We start from the raw sequence: 16,042 nt of genomic DNA, 5'->3' as shown, positions 1-16,042 counted from the left end.
GTTTGCCTGAAACAAGAATCATTGTTTGTATCAACGTCCTGGTAAAAAGTGAGCAAATGGATTTGTTGGTCCAAATTTTCATGACAAATTTGCAAGCCTGTGTTTAAACAATGTAATTTATTTAATCTTGTGATTTTACTAGTTCTTTATCATAATCACACAATAGTACCATTATAGTATATGTTTTCTTCTCTCATGAGACAAATGGATAGTGGCTGAGGCTCAAAGATAATATTTGTCTATAAGATAGTATAATGAAGGCAGAGATTTGCAAGTTAATACATTTTGAGCTGATAAAATAATTCCAAAGGAGAAGCAATGCTAGGATGTAGTTTATTTTTTTAAATCCTATTTAATAGAACATTCAGTGCCTTATGACATACATATTGCAGTGATGTTGCTCTATAAATGTCCCTTCCTGTCATCATTAGCATGACTGATTACCTTGCAGCTGCATAAACTTGAATAACTCAGTAAATAACCTGTTACCTCACTATGCACATGCATCTTGATGTGCGTGTTGTGAAAATGTATGTTGGTATGTTTGGGAATCTATGCTTTTATATCTCATGAGCATGTAATTATAATAAATCAAGCTCTTCGGTACAAAATACAACTTACTGTGCTGTGCAGAGTGCTGTGCCTGTTCTGTTCACAGCTGAGGGCTGGCTAAAATATAACAAAGTTTCTTTGTTGCCTCTTCCAAGATAAATAGATGTGGGGGTTTTGAAGCATTAATAACTCTGAAGATGATGAAAAATCAAATAGCGGACAGTTAAGATGCAGGAACATTGCATTCTGTTCTTTGCCTGGAGTTTCAATGTTTTAAGGATTATGTTCCACAGTAAACAAGATGTTCAGTCTAAATTGTCTAGACTTGAGCAGGAGTTTCTAATGAGCACATAGCTAACAGACTCTTAAGCCTCATGAGAAGCTGCCTGTCCCAATCTGGAGTCCATCCCGTGGTAATCAAAATAATTTGACAGAGATAAAAAGAAGTAGCTTCTCCTCATTTAAGTGCTTCATCTTACATAAAAATCTTGGATTTCCTGTTTTCTGGAGGCTGAAACACTGCCCAAGGAACAAAGCAATTGAATCTGAGTTTTTTTTTGTTGTTCTGTATTTCTTGGTGGCAAATATTTTGCCCTTGTAGAATGGGAACACAATTACTGTAGGTTAAACATTCATTTTCCTAATTATGAAACCAAGCCAGCATGTTAAGCAGAGGGGCAGATCCTGCAAGGGCATAAAGTGAAGAGGCCTGCAGCAGCTGGTTGGTGGGACAGGCCACTGCTTTGGTCCATGCAGGGTGGGACCAACTCCAAAATACAAGCTTCAGATGCGTCAGTCCAGGTGGAGCTGGAGCTCCTGCTTGCATGCTGGCAGTCCCATAACCTCCCCTCAGCTCAAATGTGCTTTTACTGGAGGATACTCAGATTCTGGAGTTGTATGAGATTCTGAGCAACAGATAGTCAAACACAGCAATTTTAGTTATTTATATTACACTACCAGATCAGTGTGTTTTCCTATTTCTTAAAAATCCTGAGTGAAATATTAACAATGTCGTGAATAAGTTATGGAAGTAGGTCTTTGCCATATCTGCTCTTGGGGGAAGCACGTAATGGTGGTAGACTCTCTGTTCGCAAGCAGAAGGGTTGGACCCTGGAGAGGCAGAGAAAAAAAGACACCAAGTCCCACGTGTACAAGGACAGATCACAAATGATAATTCCGAATGTGTCTTTATTTTAAAAGATAATAATCTATTTCAGTGCCCTTTTGGAGCACAAAGCTTAAATATACGTCAGTCTATGGCACAGTGAGTCATATGGCTTTGAATGTAAATAGGTGTCACAAACTGTCAGTCCTCCTGTTCCCAACCAGGCAGCCTGGGAGGAAGCTGAACCAACTGTTCCTAGGCAGTAATGTACATGTACATAAAATGTTTCACATTTTTCATGTTTATTCCGTGCAGATGGCTCCATTTTGAACATCCAGAATTTGTTTTGACTTTGTGACTATAGCTTGTAAACAGAGAGTTGGCTGGCATCTGCACCGGGTATAGGTAGCTTTTCGTATTTGATCTAAAATTGAGTGAGGCTGTAGCCAAACCATTAGTCAGTCAAAATAATGTTGCAAGCGGGTTAAAGGCAGCATATCCAAACCGTAAGGGAAGCCTGAATTAGAGGCGGTAGCACTGTCCATAAATTGACAAATTGATGCACTAGCGGTGTTTCACTTACACAGCTACTTTAGCCAGACTCTAAATGCGCCTTTGCAAATCAAGGCATCTCACCATTAAATGTTTTGAACTGAATCACATGGAAATTCTGTTACGTGGACGTGTTGATACGAATAATGCAGAGAAAATGCATGGATATACATATATTTATGACTCAAGATGCAGAAAACTCAGTTGTACTGCTATTAAGCATGAAAACACTGTGCTGATTCTTGTCAGTGTGTATTACATGCATGAAAATGATTTTCAAGGACAAATGAATACCAAAAATGTAAAGTTCTCTACTTTTTCTTTTGTCGGCTCCACTCCTAAGTCTTGCAGATGAGGTTTTAGGAATATTTTTCCTGCTATCAGTATTTAAATGTTTTATCTCTTTTTATATATGTGTTAACAGAAAAGGACACCAATTTTGATTTGTTATTGGAGAGTGTAGTCGAACCATCTTCTACTTTAAAAAGCTCCCTGTGCCTTTGTCTTCTCTAGTTTAAGTGATTAAGTTGAAGGATAAGTAGCCAGAGTATATTCAAAAGGCCTTTGCTTTATTTTGTTAGACCTAATTATCCCAGACAATACAAAATATTTTTCAGTAACACCCTCCTTACCCATTCAGAGTGTATCTGTGCTTCCTGCTTATCTGCAGGTTCAGTTCTGCTTGCGCATTGCTCAGGTCTATCACCTTGCTGGAGAAATACATGATTTGTAAATCTGAAAGAATCCTCCAACAGCTACCATAAAATTGAGCTGTTAAAGAGCTCTTGGAGTTTGTTTAAATGTAAACCTAAACAAACCTCTTTTCTGTTTAGCTCAAGATAAATCTTTTTAAAAGTCCTGTTCTAAATCACTTCCCAATTTTAATGAGTTTATATATCAGCCTTTGCCAGATTTTTACTGTAGCTATTCTCCAAGATTACAGTCATGATAAAGTAAGGACTAAAATTGTTTATTATATATTATTCTTGAGAAGCAAAACTTTTTCCCCCAGAGGCTGTTGGGAGAGCTATTGATTTTCTGCCACAATGTGAAATGTGTGACCTTTATAATATGAACAATGATTACAAGGCCAATAAAATGACATCATTCTGTTTAAACTTCAGAGTTCGCAGGGCAAAAAGCAGAATGTGCCACATTTAATGATGTCCACAGACGATAAGTGCACGTTGCCTGGCTTTAGGTGAGACTGAAACAAGAGGCAGGCAGGCTCTCCATCCCCCAAATAATACCCCGTGCTTGTGTCAGGAGTGGGGAGCAGAAGGGTATGCACCAGGTAGAGATGTCTTTGCCCAGCAATTAAGGCAAGAAATGAGTGCTTTTCTCATAGCAGGCTTTTCTAAATGTTTCCATCTACCAATGCCACTGACAAAACTCCTCCTGATGTGATGCAGGATGAGCTATTTGGGGCACAGCTGTATATATTTGTACAGATTTTCCTCAATCCATTGCATATGTATTTACAGGACTAAATTTTATTCTTACAATACAGCTTTAGCCACTTCATTGATAAGAAAAAGCTCCATCCCAAATAAATAGATGAAGTATAACTGCACAGAGCATACTGGTATTCTAATGTGTGTGAAAACAAGGAACACAGAAAGCTTTAGTTGGGCTTGGAGGGGAGTGCCACAGTCTGATTTATGTTTCCAGAAATCTATAGAATTTCCCACTACATCAGTCCACTTCCCCACATTATTTTCTTCTCTTCTTTCAAACGCTCATTTTTGATCTATTAGGACCTGCTTCAGCCAATTCCCTGTCCATTCTCCAGCCCATCCCAAACCAGGTCCCCAGCATGGAAACCAGGATAGCTGTGGTTTCCTTGTGCAAGCTGAACCAAGCCTGCACTTAATATTTGATTCAGCTAAATGTGGAGCCAAAGGGTTCACTGCTCAGAAAGCACAGGCAAAACAGCACAATGCATGCAAGGCATCACGGAGGAAGAAACAGGGATAATTTTCATTCCCATTTCTGGCTCATTGTGTAATATCAATAATCTCTGTAGCTTTGTGTTATATTTTCTGTAAGTGGCTCTAGTGATTGATTAAACACCTTAGCTTTTCTTTGGTGTTTAATCAATTGCAGCAGCAGTTTATTGCTTAGTGTATTACAAAGTAAGAGAGATTATTACTTAATTATTCTGAAAAATAGCAGCTTGCAGTTGTTCCTAACATGAGTATGTGTCTATGCTGACATTTGTGTCACATTATCCTTTCCTTTGTGCCTCCTGGTCAGTGCACTGGCTGAAAGTGTGCGATTCCAAATGGATCACGTGCAGCTATTCCCACAGCCATTGCCAGCACAGCACAATAAGTGCCATTAAATAAAACAATAATTGCTTATGGTGGGGCTTCCCACAGTGCAAAGAGCCCGATTCTGTCACTTACTGGGTACCTCAAATCTCACTTAAATATTAGGCAATGTCCTTATTAACCAGCCCACATGAATATGAAATCACTGTCAGGTACAAACTGCTTCTGGAAGCAATTCAGCAAGAATTACACCAGTACCAGGTGCCATTTTGATAGCCCAGGGTGCAGCACTGGATGCATGCACAACTGGAGATAAATCAGATATGGGGAATGTTATTGGTATGTGAGTGTACAAAAGGAAAAAAAAAATAACATTTTGTGACATACTCTTGAGGATCTGGGAAAAAAACAACTCTTCTGTTTTGACACCTGAGGTTTTCTGCCTTGAGTGTGAAATTGAATCCATATGCAAGAGTTCAGAAAGAATATTGTGGTGTGATAAAGCATAAGGATTCAGGGTAGTGTACACATCTGTGCACGTAGGGGTACCACAGGTATCATGATCAGTATGTATTCTTGCTCATCTGCTTGTGGAATAGGATTTACGCTCCACCCAGTATTCCCATGCAGAAGGATAGTCCAATATTTAGAATAAATAAAAGGGGTTTAGTTCCTTGGTTTGCCTCTGTCTTTCTCTGTGATCATAGGCACGTGATTTTGTCTTCTTGTGCCTTAGTTTCCTCAGTAACTACCTTAGAGAAGCATATGAAATTGAGGACTACTAGCTGCTCCTCCATTGTGGTAATGAACACTACCTAAATACTGTTAGTGGAAAAATGAAGCCTTTTAAAGCTTTGATCTTGCAAAGATTCATATTAATTAAAGCTGTGCCCTTGACTTAAACAGGGCTAGCCAATGGAAGACCAGTGACAAAGCATCCACTGCAAAGCATTCCCCAAAAATTATTTTAGGGATTATTTGGGGATGGAAGGGGTGGGGGTGTCATGCGGGAAGAAAACTGAACCTCGTATGTTGTTTATTTTTCCTCCATTATGGTAGCAGAGGTTTGAACATCACCTTTCTAGGCAGCTTTATGAATCCAAGAGGTCAGTAGTGCTCTTGCTCATGCTTAAAGCTGGCATTGCCTGTGAACAGTGATGCTTTGGCCAGTCACGCAGCATCGTATGCCCGTTTTGTGTCAATCGTGCAATGGCTTTTGCAAGTACTCTAGCAGAATTGGAGCGAGCAGACGTTGACTGTCCAGTGACTAGGAGAAGTTCATGTTTCTTTGAGAAGGTGTTGGATGGTCCTAACTATTAAAAGAGTTTATTTTCTTACTCCAACAGATTTCCCCTCCCCTCCTTGATGTTACCAAATTTATCATCACTTTTGTCTTTCAGGTGTAACCTGCCTTTAGTGTTGCAGACACATCAGCCAACCATGCATTAAGAACTGGGCCCTTACTTTAATTCAGTATAATTTTCTTTTTGTCCAATAATTTCACAAGCACTAATGCACACTTCAAATGCAGGAGATACTTTGATCCCCAAATTGTTCAGCACTTCATGCGGGAAAAACCGTAGGCCACAGTCATGAAACTCCTAGAGGATGGCTGCTGGCTTCCTGTGGCAGAGCTGGTTGTTGTTTTCCCCCCTCTCCCTTCTTTGCTCTAACCATTTTGTCTGTCTAGCTTGTCTTGTATTCAGTTTTCAAAGCAATTGCCATGAAGGGCTTTCTTTTTTTAGTGCCTAAAAGGGAACAATAGATTTTTTAAATAAGCATATATATTTTCTATAACCGTCTGTATATGTATATCACATCAATCATAGCTATACTTTAATAGAACATGCTGAGAAGTTCAATCTAAACAGAAATTAATTTTTTTATTGTTATTTTTTATGAAAAGGTCTTTAAATGTATCCTTAAATGCACATGACATTTAAATTATTCTGCTGCTGGATTCCTGAAAAATAGATGACCTTTTCTCTTGAAATTGGAGTTTTTTTTCCTTAACAGTTATATTATGCACAGAAGATGAGATGTTAACCAAGATGTTAAAATGTATTGTTTCCCTTTGAAAGCTAACCCCATTCCTCATTTTCATTAATGTTGGCTCATTCATTTTTACTTTTTCTTTCTTTACTTTTATTTCTTTTCCTTTCCTTTTCTTTTGCAACTGTTTTTGCATGAAAATGCAGAGTAGCAATAAACAGATTTTTCGTAAGGCTTGCTTTAAGACTCTTCTCTTTCAGATCCAGTTAAAGTTTTAAGTTCAGTTATTTTAAAATTCATATTCTTCAGTTCCGTAAACAAAAATAATGGAGAAATGTAATGAGGTGCAAAGCGATTTTCTAGCCCTCACTAATCAATAAATGCCAACAAAATGGGATTGGTGTAATGTCCATAATTTAATTGTCTGCTGTTACCAGGTCACCACGAGACAGTAGCAGAAGCGGGGAGAAGCTGGAATTGGCCATGTCTAACCTCACTGCAGACGTCCTGGAATTACTCCTGGAGTTTGTTTATACAGGTTCTTTGATCATAGATTCAGCCAATGCAAAAACCCTACTGGAAGCTGCCAGCAAGTTCCAGTTTCATACTTTCTGTAAAGTCTGCGTTTCATTTCTAGGTAAGAACCACTCCATCTAGGGAGGTTTAAGATCTCGTTTTAAGGTTTGTAAACCTTTATTTTAATAACTTTGAAAAGATAGTTAGAAACACCAAGATTAAATACAACGAAAGAAAATTTAAAATTACTTATTTGGTTTGAGACTTGAATTTAAAATGCTGACACAGTGGCCAGTGGAAAATGATCTAGAGAAGTATAGCTTCCTGTTTGAGTGGCACCTGCCTTCATATCTTGGAGAGACCATTTTGTTGAGTCTTGTTTCATACTTGGTATCATGATGACATTTTATTTCCCAAAGGTTAATCTCTGCACAGATACCAGGCTGTAACACACAGGCTGCAACACACAGGCTGGTTATAACCATGACAGCAAATGTTAGGTGCTACACCAGGCCAGCATGGTCAAGCACTGAAAGTGTTGGAGGTGGGCTCCCACAGAGCCAGGATTTGCAATTTTCCATGAGAAACTCCTTCACGTGTCCCATGTTCTTGTAAACCAGATCTGGTTAAACTGCTCCCAGCTGAATGTTCACAGGGCTTGTTATTTCATACAGAGTTATGGTTTGATATATAGGTGTCATTAAAAAGGTGGGTGTGAAAGAAACGTTGCTGCACCCAGCTCTGGTAACTGATGTGCCTTGCTGTCATGGGAAGCATTTGCGAGGGTGTACAGACCAGCATTGTTGCCAGTGCCTCTGTCCATCCTCTCATGGCCACGAGAAGCCCATTCTTGTTCAGAGCACCATGTCATCTTGCTCCTTTCTCTTGCCATGTATTTTCCAGCATAGACTATTTCCAAGGTTTCCAGCTCAGTTTGCTAAGCTTTACTGGTCTGAACTGGAACTCATTTAAAAAAAAAAAAAAAATCAAATGAGTCCCATTTTCACATGGAAAATATGGGGGTTAAATAATGGGCACAAGTTACTTCTGGAGAGATTCCAATTGTGTGCAAGAGGAAAATTGTTCACAATGAGAACAACCAGACACTGGGAATAATCTCCTCAGGGAAGTGATGGACTCCCCAGCATTGGAAAATTTTAAGATTCATTGGGACAGGGTGCTAGGACATCCAGTCTAGGTCACGATTTGCCAAGAAAGGTTGGACCAGATGATTGTTAAGGTCCCTTCCAACATGGGATTCTATGATTCAGTTTACAACTGTGTTAATTTTCACTGTTGAGCTAGCCTGTTGACTAAGGTGGCACAATGAAAGCATCAGTAAAGAATATGTAGTATCTTACTCACCTCTTCTTTTGAATTTATCATATGTCACTAGTTTAAAAGTCTGTTCTCAAATGGGTGGGTCATGGTGAAATGAAATTTATGCTTTGCAACCCCATCATGTTGGCTGTGCAACTTGAATGGAGGTTCTGGCTCTGGCATTGCTTTCCCTCATCTTCCCTTCACCACCTTTTAAAAGCAATTAGATCTTACTTCCTTTCCAGGCATGAAAGATGTGTTTAAGTTACATCATCTTTAAACATTCAGCCACAAAACATTTTTATTTCACTAAATCAATGTGAGATTTCTCTTTTTCAATAGTTAATATTTCAATTCAGTGAACTGTGTTATGGTATGAAATAGTAGAGTTGGTTATAAGTTCAATGATATATGGGGAGTCACTGGAATTTTGTATTCTCATTTGGAGAATTCATGAAGTGTAATTGCTTATTTTTATTTACAGCTGTGTCTGGATTGCTCTACAAAGATAGTAGAGCATTTGCCATCTAAAAAGTTTAGGGAAAGGCATTTTGTCTTCTCTGCGGCTGTGTTTTTAATTTTCATCCAGCTACCTCTGCTCGCCAGAAAGCAAAAATCTGGTAAAAGCAGGAGTTTTTCCAGGGTTTCTGGAGGATTCACCAGTATAAACCTTTATTCTTTCAAGTGGCCATGTCTCAATAGTGAGAGAAGTGAAGGAAAGACCAAAGAGGCCCAAAAAACTAGAAGCCCAAAATTAAAAGGTCTGTTCAGCATAGAACAGCACCATCACAGAGGAAATTCCAGTCATCATTTTTAGCCAGGATGCTCCAGCAGGATCCTAACTGATTGATATCCAAGCAGCTCTTGTGTCTCTGTCCTGGGCCTCTCAGCAGTGTTGGGCAAAGGCACCCCAAATCTACTTGCAAATGCTGCAAAATGTGCCCAGAACATTGTTTCATTTCAATGGGAGATTTCTTAACCAGCTTCACTGTGCTAATTTTAACCACGTTCTCTCCCCCACATGCTGTCTCCTCTGCTTTTGTCTAGACCATGAAAAATGGCAACAGTTTTATGCCAACTGATGCAGCAATGATGGCAAGTTCGTGCAGGTGCCATATGATAACTGGGCAAATGTTGGCAAACTGGTCATGACACCACAGGTATTTCCTCCATCCATGTGGCTGAAGACTTGAGATTTTTTTCCTTTTCCTTTTTTTCTCAGAATTGTTTTATGCTATCATCGTGTCATGGCTTAAACTGGATTTCGGGCGATTTGTCACACTTTGGGTCTATGACACAGGGAACCCCATCACAGGAGTGAACAAATTCTGAGCTTGTATTTCAGCCTGCTGCTGATGACATAAAAGTGGTCTTGCTTAAGTCTGAAGAAGTTGGTGGAACCTGTTAGATTCATGAACAGAACAGGAATTTTCTTGGTCTCCTGGGCAAAGGGCACAAAGTTTGCAGAGTGTGAGAGGGAGCTATGAGAAAAACTGAATGATGGACCAGTGATGAGACCTGCATGAAACCCTTCCCTGAGGGAAGAAGATGATTTATGGTCCTTATAAATTTGAGAGAAAGTAGAATGTTTTGCTTATGCGAGGTGGAGAATTTTGATTCAGCTGGAGAACCACACTGCCCAGCACTGAAGAAACTGAGTTATCAACCATATCTGAAGACAGAAGAAATCTCACAGGGGAAGTGAATTTTTTTGAAGAATGTAGCAAGAAGTCTTACACCTATCTCCCATCCTCACATGCTTTTGATGCTAGTAGGAATACCTGAGGAATAAGATCCCCATCAGAATGTGCACAGAATATCATGAGGAAGTGCATGGTTTATGTTAATTTTAGTTATATCTAAGTCATCATCTAGAAAGCATCTCTAAGTGAAAATACAATACTTAATGCACAGAGAAGGGATTACATCCATCGCTGAGCTTTCATCATACTGTTACCACAATCTCGCTGAGTAATCCTTCCTACGTACCATTTATCTCTGACTTCACCTCAAGTTGTCCCATTCCCAGAAGTGCAGTCTTAGTAGTCTGACTGGCTGATTATCTTCTGATGACTCTGCACAGGATCCTACTCCAAAATCACGTCTTACACAAGTGGAGAATAACAGCTGCTGATCTGCAATATTGTGACATAGAAACAAATATGCTATCTGGCACTGACTCAAACCAGTGAGAGCCTGCTAGATTACATCTGATATCCTTAAAGTCCACTTGTAAATCAGTTATGAACTGTCCTTGAGCATCAGGAATAGCTTAGTAGTCAGCAGTCATGTTCTGAATGGACTCAAGGTGAAACTCCACAAAAAATGTGTTGTTAGAAGTCCAGTGCCACTGTAGTAAAACCATCAATTATTGTAAACATGTCAGCATCTGGAGGAAAACGGTTCAGGAGCAGATGGAGCAGAACTGGTCCTTAGCTGCCTTTGTCATGTCAACATTCAGAAGTGCCCCTGAAATGCAGTCACTTGGGATGGGCTGTATTATAGACCAGAAGTCTATAGTAGTGGAAGTAGTCATGGAGGTTTTCTTTGCAGTTAGTGAAGAGTAACAGGCATTGGTAAGGCATGGCTCTGCTCATCCTGAAGTCAGTTCCCAAAATATTATCAGATTAATCCAAAATATTACCAGATTGCTTCTTGGAATCGTTTGCTTATGAGTGTAGAGGGATACTAATGTGATTGCCCAGTTGCCCCATAGACACCTGGGGTCAAAAGACATCAATCTAATCTCCACATTTTGAGTCAGAGGCAAAAAATGGAGGGTTTTTTGTTCACAGGGTAGAGATTTTCCATACCGTTTATAGCTGTTGCCCCAACCTCTGCCTTGCTCACCTGCAGTGAACCCCTCTAGTTCACATGCCAGCCATCATCCTAAGAAGACACCACTGTGCCCACCTTCCTGTGGTGCTCATCACATCACAGGGAATGTAGTGGAAAGAAGCGTGTCACCAGCCTCCTGAATGTACTCTAGTCTGTATCTCCATGGGACCCCTCTCTAAATGGCCTTATAATTCTTGCTGAATCAGACAGGGATAAGATCGTTTGGGTCTGCCAGCAAGCAGTTTCTTGGGGAAGAGGAAGGAGTGACACTCAAAAGGACAACGTGGAGCTGCTTGGACACCAGTGTACAGGATGCATCAGTAACTAACTCAACATTGTTAGAAGGTAGAAAAGCCTGTCCATTTCAGAAGAAACCAGTTGTGACTTCTCTGACCTGTGCCGCAGGCTCAGCTGGGGCTCCTACAGGAATCTCTCTTGATAGAGGCAAACCTAGTCCTTGGAGGCAGACTCCTTCTTGCAAGTCTTTTCCATCGTGTACTAGTAAATGGCAGCTTCATGAATCAAACTTGATTATTACCTCTCTTATAAAATGGAGCAATGTCAGATTTGTCTTTGACTTGGGAGTTTGCCAAGTGATGATGAGAGTTTTGGGTTGTATTAGATGATTTTTTTACCCCCAGCCGTGTGTATACGTGAAGCTGTGCCAACAGACAGAACCAAGAAACCTGGAAGTGGCTTTTGGTTCTTTTTTTTTTTTTTCTTTTTTCCTGGAAAAAGGAAGAAATTTTGGGAGCTTTGTGTTTTATAGCTATCAGTTTGCAGCCTGTCTTTTGTTAGTCTTTGAGTGACAAAATCTACTGACAGCAAACAGTGCTGCTGCTTGAGTCTGCTTGAGGAAATGGGCTTCTTGAAGTCAGTGCAATCAATTGATGCAAAATGAGATAACCTAGTTTCAAGACTGCTGGATCAGTAAAAGAAAATAAAAAGAGTTAGGGAAAAACAAAACACTAAACTAATCTCATGCCAGGCAAAAAGAGAGGAGTTCATAATCCCATTTCAATAAAAGCCACATATAGATAGTGTGCAGGTTGTAAATCTGATGAAGGTAAAAGCTGGGTGTAGCATTGCCAGCAGAAGCGATCTGAGGAGGGTTTTCTTTGAAGGGATGTGGGACTATCACACATCCTGGCCAGCACTCTGAAATAGTGCACTAGAATATGACACTGCCCAAATGTGATATATTTCTCTTCTGACAGCCCAGAAACCTGCCAATGGTACTGATGCTTTTGTGATCTATTGCAGCCTGTCTCTCTCATATTTTGTTTTTCTCAGTCCTATATCTTAAAAGAATATATTCTGACTATTAGTAGTGGCTTGGTTAACAAAAGATGACAAGAATCTGTGAGTTCCTCTTATAAATATCTGAAATTGGTGTTTTTTTCTTCAGAATAGCTGAAAAGAAAAAAAGTACAGTGGAACGTATGGTGTAGCACACTTTTAATGCAAAGCTACATACTGTGCTATTACTTCTGTTTGCTGGGTAGGAGATAATGCTGTCTTCTCTGTGCATGATTTTCTTTGAAAACCACTACACAACATTTAACAGAAGGCGTTAGTATAATCTGTGTTTTGCATAAGGGATGTCATCACATTGAGGAGCAACAAAGTTCCTTTGAAAAAAAAAGGGGGGGAGGATTTTTTTCTTTTATTTGAAGTAGCTTAGTAGCTGAACAGGGCAAAAATTATCATAAAGCGACTGCAGCATCCTTAGAAATGTCCTTAGTACTGTTTGCATTTATTCTTAAGTGTCTGCACTGGCATTTATGTCTTTGCTGTTTCTTAAAGCAGCATTATAGGCAGTAGAAATAGCAGCAGTCTCTTGGCTGGGCTCCTGTCCCTTGGGAAGCCCCAACTACTGTTATATCAGTATGTTTCCCCGGTGCCTTGTGAAGACTTACACGAAAAGCAAACTCAGTGCATTTCTCTCCCCATCCCCAGCTCAGTTGTTAAGACAGACTTTGTTTTTTGTACTTTAAACCCCAATCCTAAAGTAACCCAAGATGCTACTACCTACCTGAAATTAATTAGGGTTGAAAGTCTGTCCACAGTGCTTACTTTTTTCATGATCTCATTAAAAATTTAAACCTTGCTTTTAATAATTCTCACTTGGTTTTGTTTGTTTGTTTGTTTTGCTCCTTTTAGAAAAACAGCTGACTGCTAGCAACTGCTTAGGAATATTAGCCATGGCTGAAGCTATGCAGTGCACTGAACTATACAACATGGCCAAAGCATACGCCCTGCAAATTTTCCCAGAGGTGGCAAACCAAGAAGAGATCCTTAATATCTCAAAAGATGACTTTATTTCCTACATGTCTAATGACAGCCTGAACACCAAAGCGGAGGAACTGGTGTATGAAACAGTGATAAAGTGGATTAAGAAGGACGCTGCAATCAGAGCTCAGGTAAAAATAATCTCAGCAGCCTCACTCTGCTCCCTTCCCATGAATGCCTCTTTTAAAATAGACACCATCGCCATTAAATTTTAAACATGAGGATGCATAGGAGGTGGGATGGGCAGTTTAGATAAAAAAGGGAAAGGAATGCAGGCTATGCACAAAATGTATGTAGTTTCCAATCTGATCCCCATATCTGATTATTTAGAATCAAAATCTAGTTTGTGACATGCATGGTACAAAACTAGGGCCTCGAGTTCTTGGCTGCAGGGCTGGTCAGAGATAAATCAGGAAGGATTAGAATTATGTGAGATGCTGTTTTAAGAAGGGGATGCATTTTAGTAACAGTGGGAAATAAAATCTGTCAGAAAAATCTGTATTTCTTTTGATGCCACGTACTGAATGAGTATAACTTCAGTACATGAAAAAAAGATTCTGTATCTTTATTGGCTGCTTAGATAAGCCCCTGGGTATTATATATTTATTAGAGTTAGCCTTTCCTCAGCCATCTGAGCTATGCAGTTTGCTCTTGAGTAAAGAAAGTGAGTGTATTACTTTACCCAGCACTGTCTCCAGATAAAAGCTGGAAGCAATGACTGTTTCGAGGCTGGTGATTGTCCTTGGGACCAGACGGCATCCCTGGTGGTACTTAAAAACCTGCCACTTGCCTTCAATGAAGCTCTTGCAAGTCGGCTTTTGTGGGTAATAAATTGTGATGGTCTGAATGCCAAAACTCTCCATTTGGAGGCCAGTTCTCCCCACAGACCCCAGAAGGAGAAGGTTGTTTTCACCCTTTCCCTGCCTTTGGAGACCAAAGTTGCTGGTCTATTCTGGATTTGTTGATCCTCAGTCAGTTTTGGCTGGTTTAAGAAGGACAGTCCAGTTGCTTATGGATCAGACTGGTACTCAGGAAAATACTTGGCTACACATCCGCATCATGAAAAGCTGTACCTTCTTGATTTAAATGGGAATTCAAGCACCTAGGTGTGCAGTGGGATATTAAATGTGCCATTGGATGGGATCCAGAGCAGCTGCACCTCTACCCCTCACCTGAAAGGTGGAAGAAATAGCAATTCCTAACCTCACCAAACTGCTGAATGAGGGTAAGAGCATTAAGGACAGTAGAGTACTCCAGGCATTGCTTGCCTGTCCTGCCACCACCAGCTCAGCCCCTGGCCCTTGACAGCAGCCTGCAGCCCCCAGGGCCTTTCTTGAAACTTGTCCTGCCCTGTGTGAGCAGGTGATCTAGCTCAGCAGGGAAATCTTGTGCTGCGGAACTGCCGCTCCCTTTGACCATCTCCAGTGTGTGCTGGGGACACTGTTTGGTATTGCCCAATATTATTATTGCCTAAAATATTTACAGGGTATCACTGATTTATTTTTTGGGCTCTCGCTGGCCTCAAAAAACACGTTTTTACTCAGTATTTCCCTGCTTGCTTAAAGTTTGATGGCAGCGTTCAGCTCTGTGCAGCTGATCTCTGAACCCAATGCAACCTCAGGGATTACTCCCAGGCACCAGAGCACAGCAGCCCTGTGGCTGGAGCCTGTTTGCCTGGTGCAAGCAAAAGGCGGCATTCACCAGGTGGTCCCAGTCACATTTTCAGAATTGCTGGTTTTAGTACTTCCTTCTGTGTCCTGCAGAAGGCAATGTCATGAATTGGGGTTTTTAAGTGCTCTTGCTGCTACCTCCATCACCACCTTCTCCTCCTCTCCTTTCGTGTTGCAGTTGTTTGGGTTGGTTTTACTGTTTTTTTTTTTTTATGTCCAGATTTCTTCCCCTCTGGCCTGGTTCTGCAGTGCCTTTGTAGTTTGCTTGGGGCAGTTTTATTTGCTTCTCCAAATTTCTCTGTGGTGCTTTGGTTTCATGCATTAGTTTACAAGGGCTTTTAATTTTTAATTTGTATTCATCCAGAGATGAGGGTCTTGAATAAATTAATATTAAAGATACCAAGCAGATAACTATTTTCATGCCCAATCCTACCACTAAACTAGCTTCTTTGGATCATAGCTCTCACTTTTTTGGTACTCTGCATGGCTTGATCTATTATAAAGCTCTTAGTTAAATAGGTACCTATTTTCTATAAGTAGGAACTCACCATGAAAAGCACCGTCTTTACAATAATGACTCCTGCATTTTCAGAGCCCAGGAACAAATAGCTCTGACAGTGGATAGGAAGGAAGATAGACCTAAATAATCTTATTTCTGATAAAGACGATGAGTGGAAATCTGTGCTTGGTGTGCAGCAAGGCACACCATACCAGGAAATGCCCAAGCTCTCACGAGATGCACAGAGTTTTGCCGAACTGGGTGACCATGGCAATACCAAAGGTGGGATGGGCCTTCTTGCAGGAGCTGTGCATGGATATTTGGACTTCATTCACAGTTTGGTGAGATGTGTTCTCTCAGCTCTCAGTGAGGAAGCAGCATGTGGAGATCAACAGTGCAGCAACAGGCTTGCTGCCCCTGCACCCAGGGGGAT

At 40.4% G+C, this 16,042-nt stretch overlaps 1 protein-coding gene across 3 annotated transcripts in view; it reads left to right on the top strand.

Annotated features, from left to right (window-relative positions):
- The window catches only part of KLHL29 (kelch like family member 29), a 403,205-nt gene that overhangs the window by 336,631 nt on the left and 50,532 nt on the right, over nt 1–16,042 (top strand). For all 3 annotated transcript variants that reach the window (XM_057427613.1, XM_057427614.1, XM_057427611.1), the window contains 2 exons: nt 6,912–7,111; nt 13,312–13,571. In XM_057427613.1, coding sequence (XP_057283596.1) covers nt 6,912–7,111; nt 13,312–13,571 — 460 coding nt within the window. The remainder of the gene's footprint in view (nt 1–6,911; nt 7,112–13,311; nt 13,572–16,042) is intronic.

The sequence above is a fragment of the Pezoporus wallicus genome, unplaced genomic scaffold (genome assembly GCF_028554395.1).
Source record: "Pezoporus wallicus isolate ANWC-B61680 ecotype Strahan unplaced genomic scaffold, APGP_CSIRO_Pwel_v1 contig_6464, whole genome shotgun sequence".
NCBI lineage: Eukaryota > Metazoa > Chordata > Aves > Psittaciformes > Psittacidae > Pezoporus > Pezoporus wallicus.
Note: the sequence above shows the minus strand (reverse complement) of the source record. Positions and strands in the feature narration are given on the sequence as shown.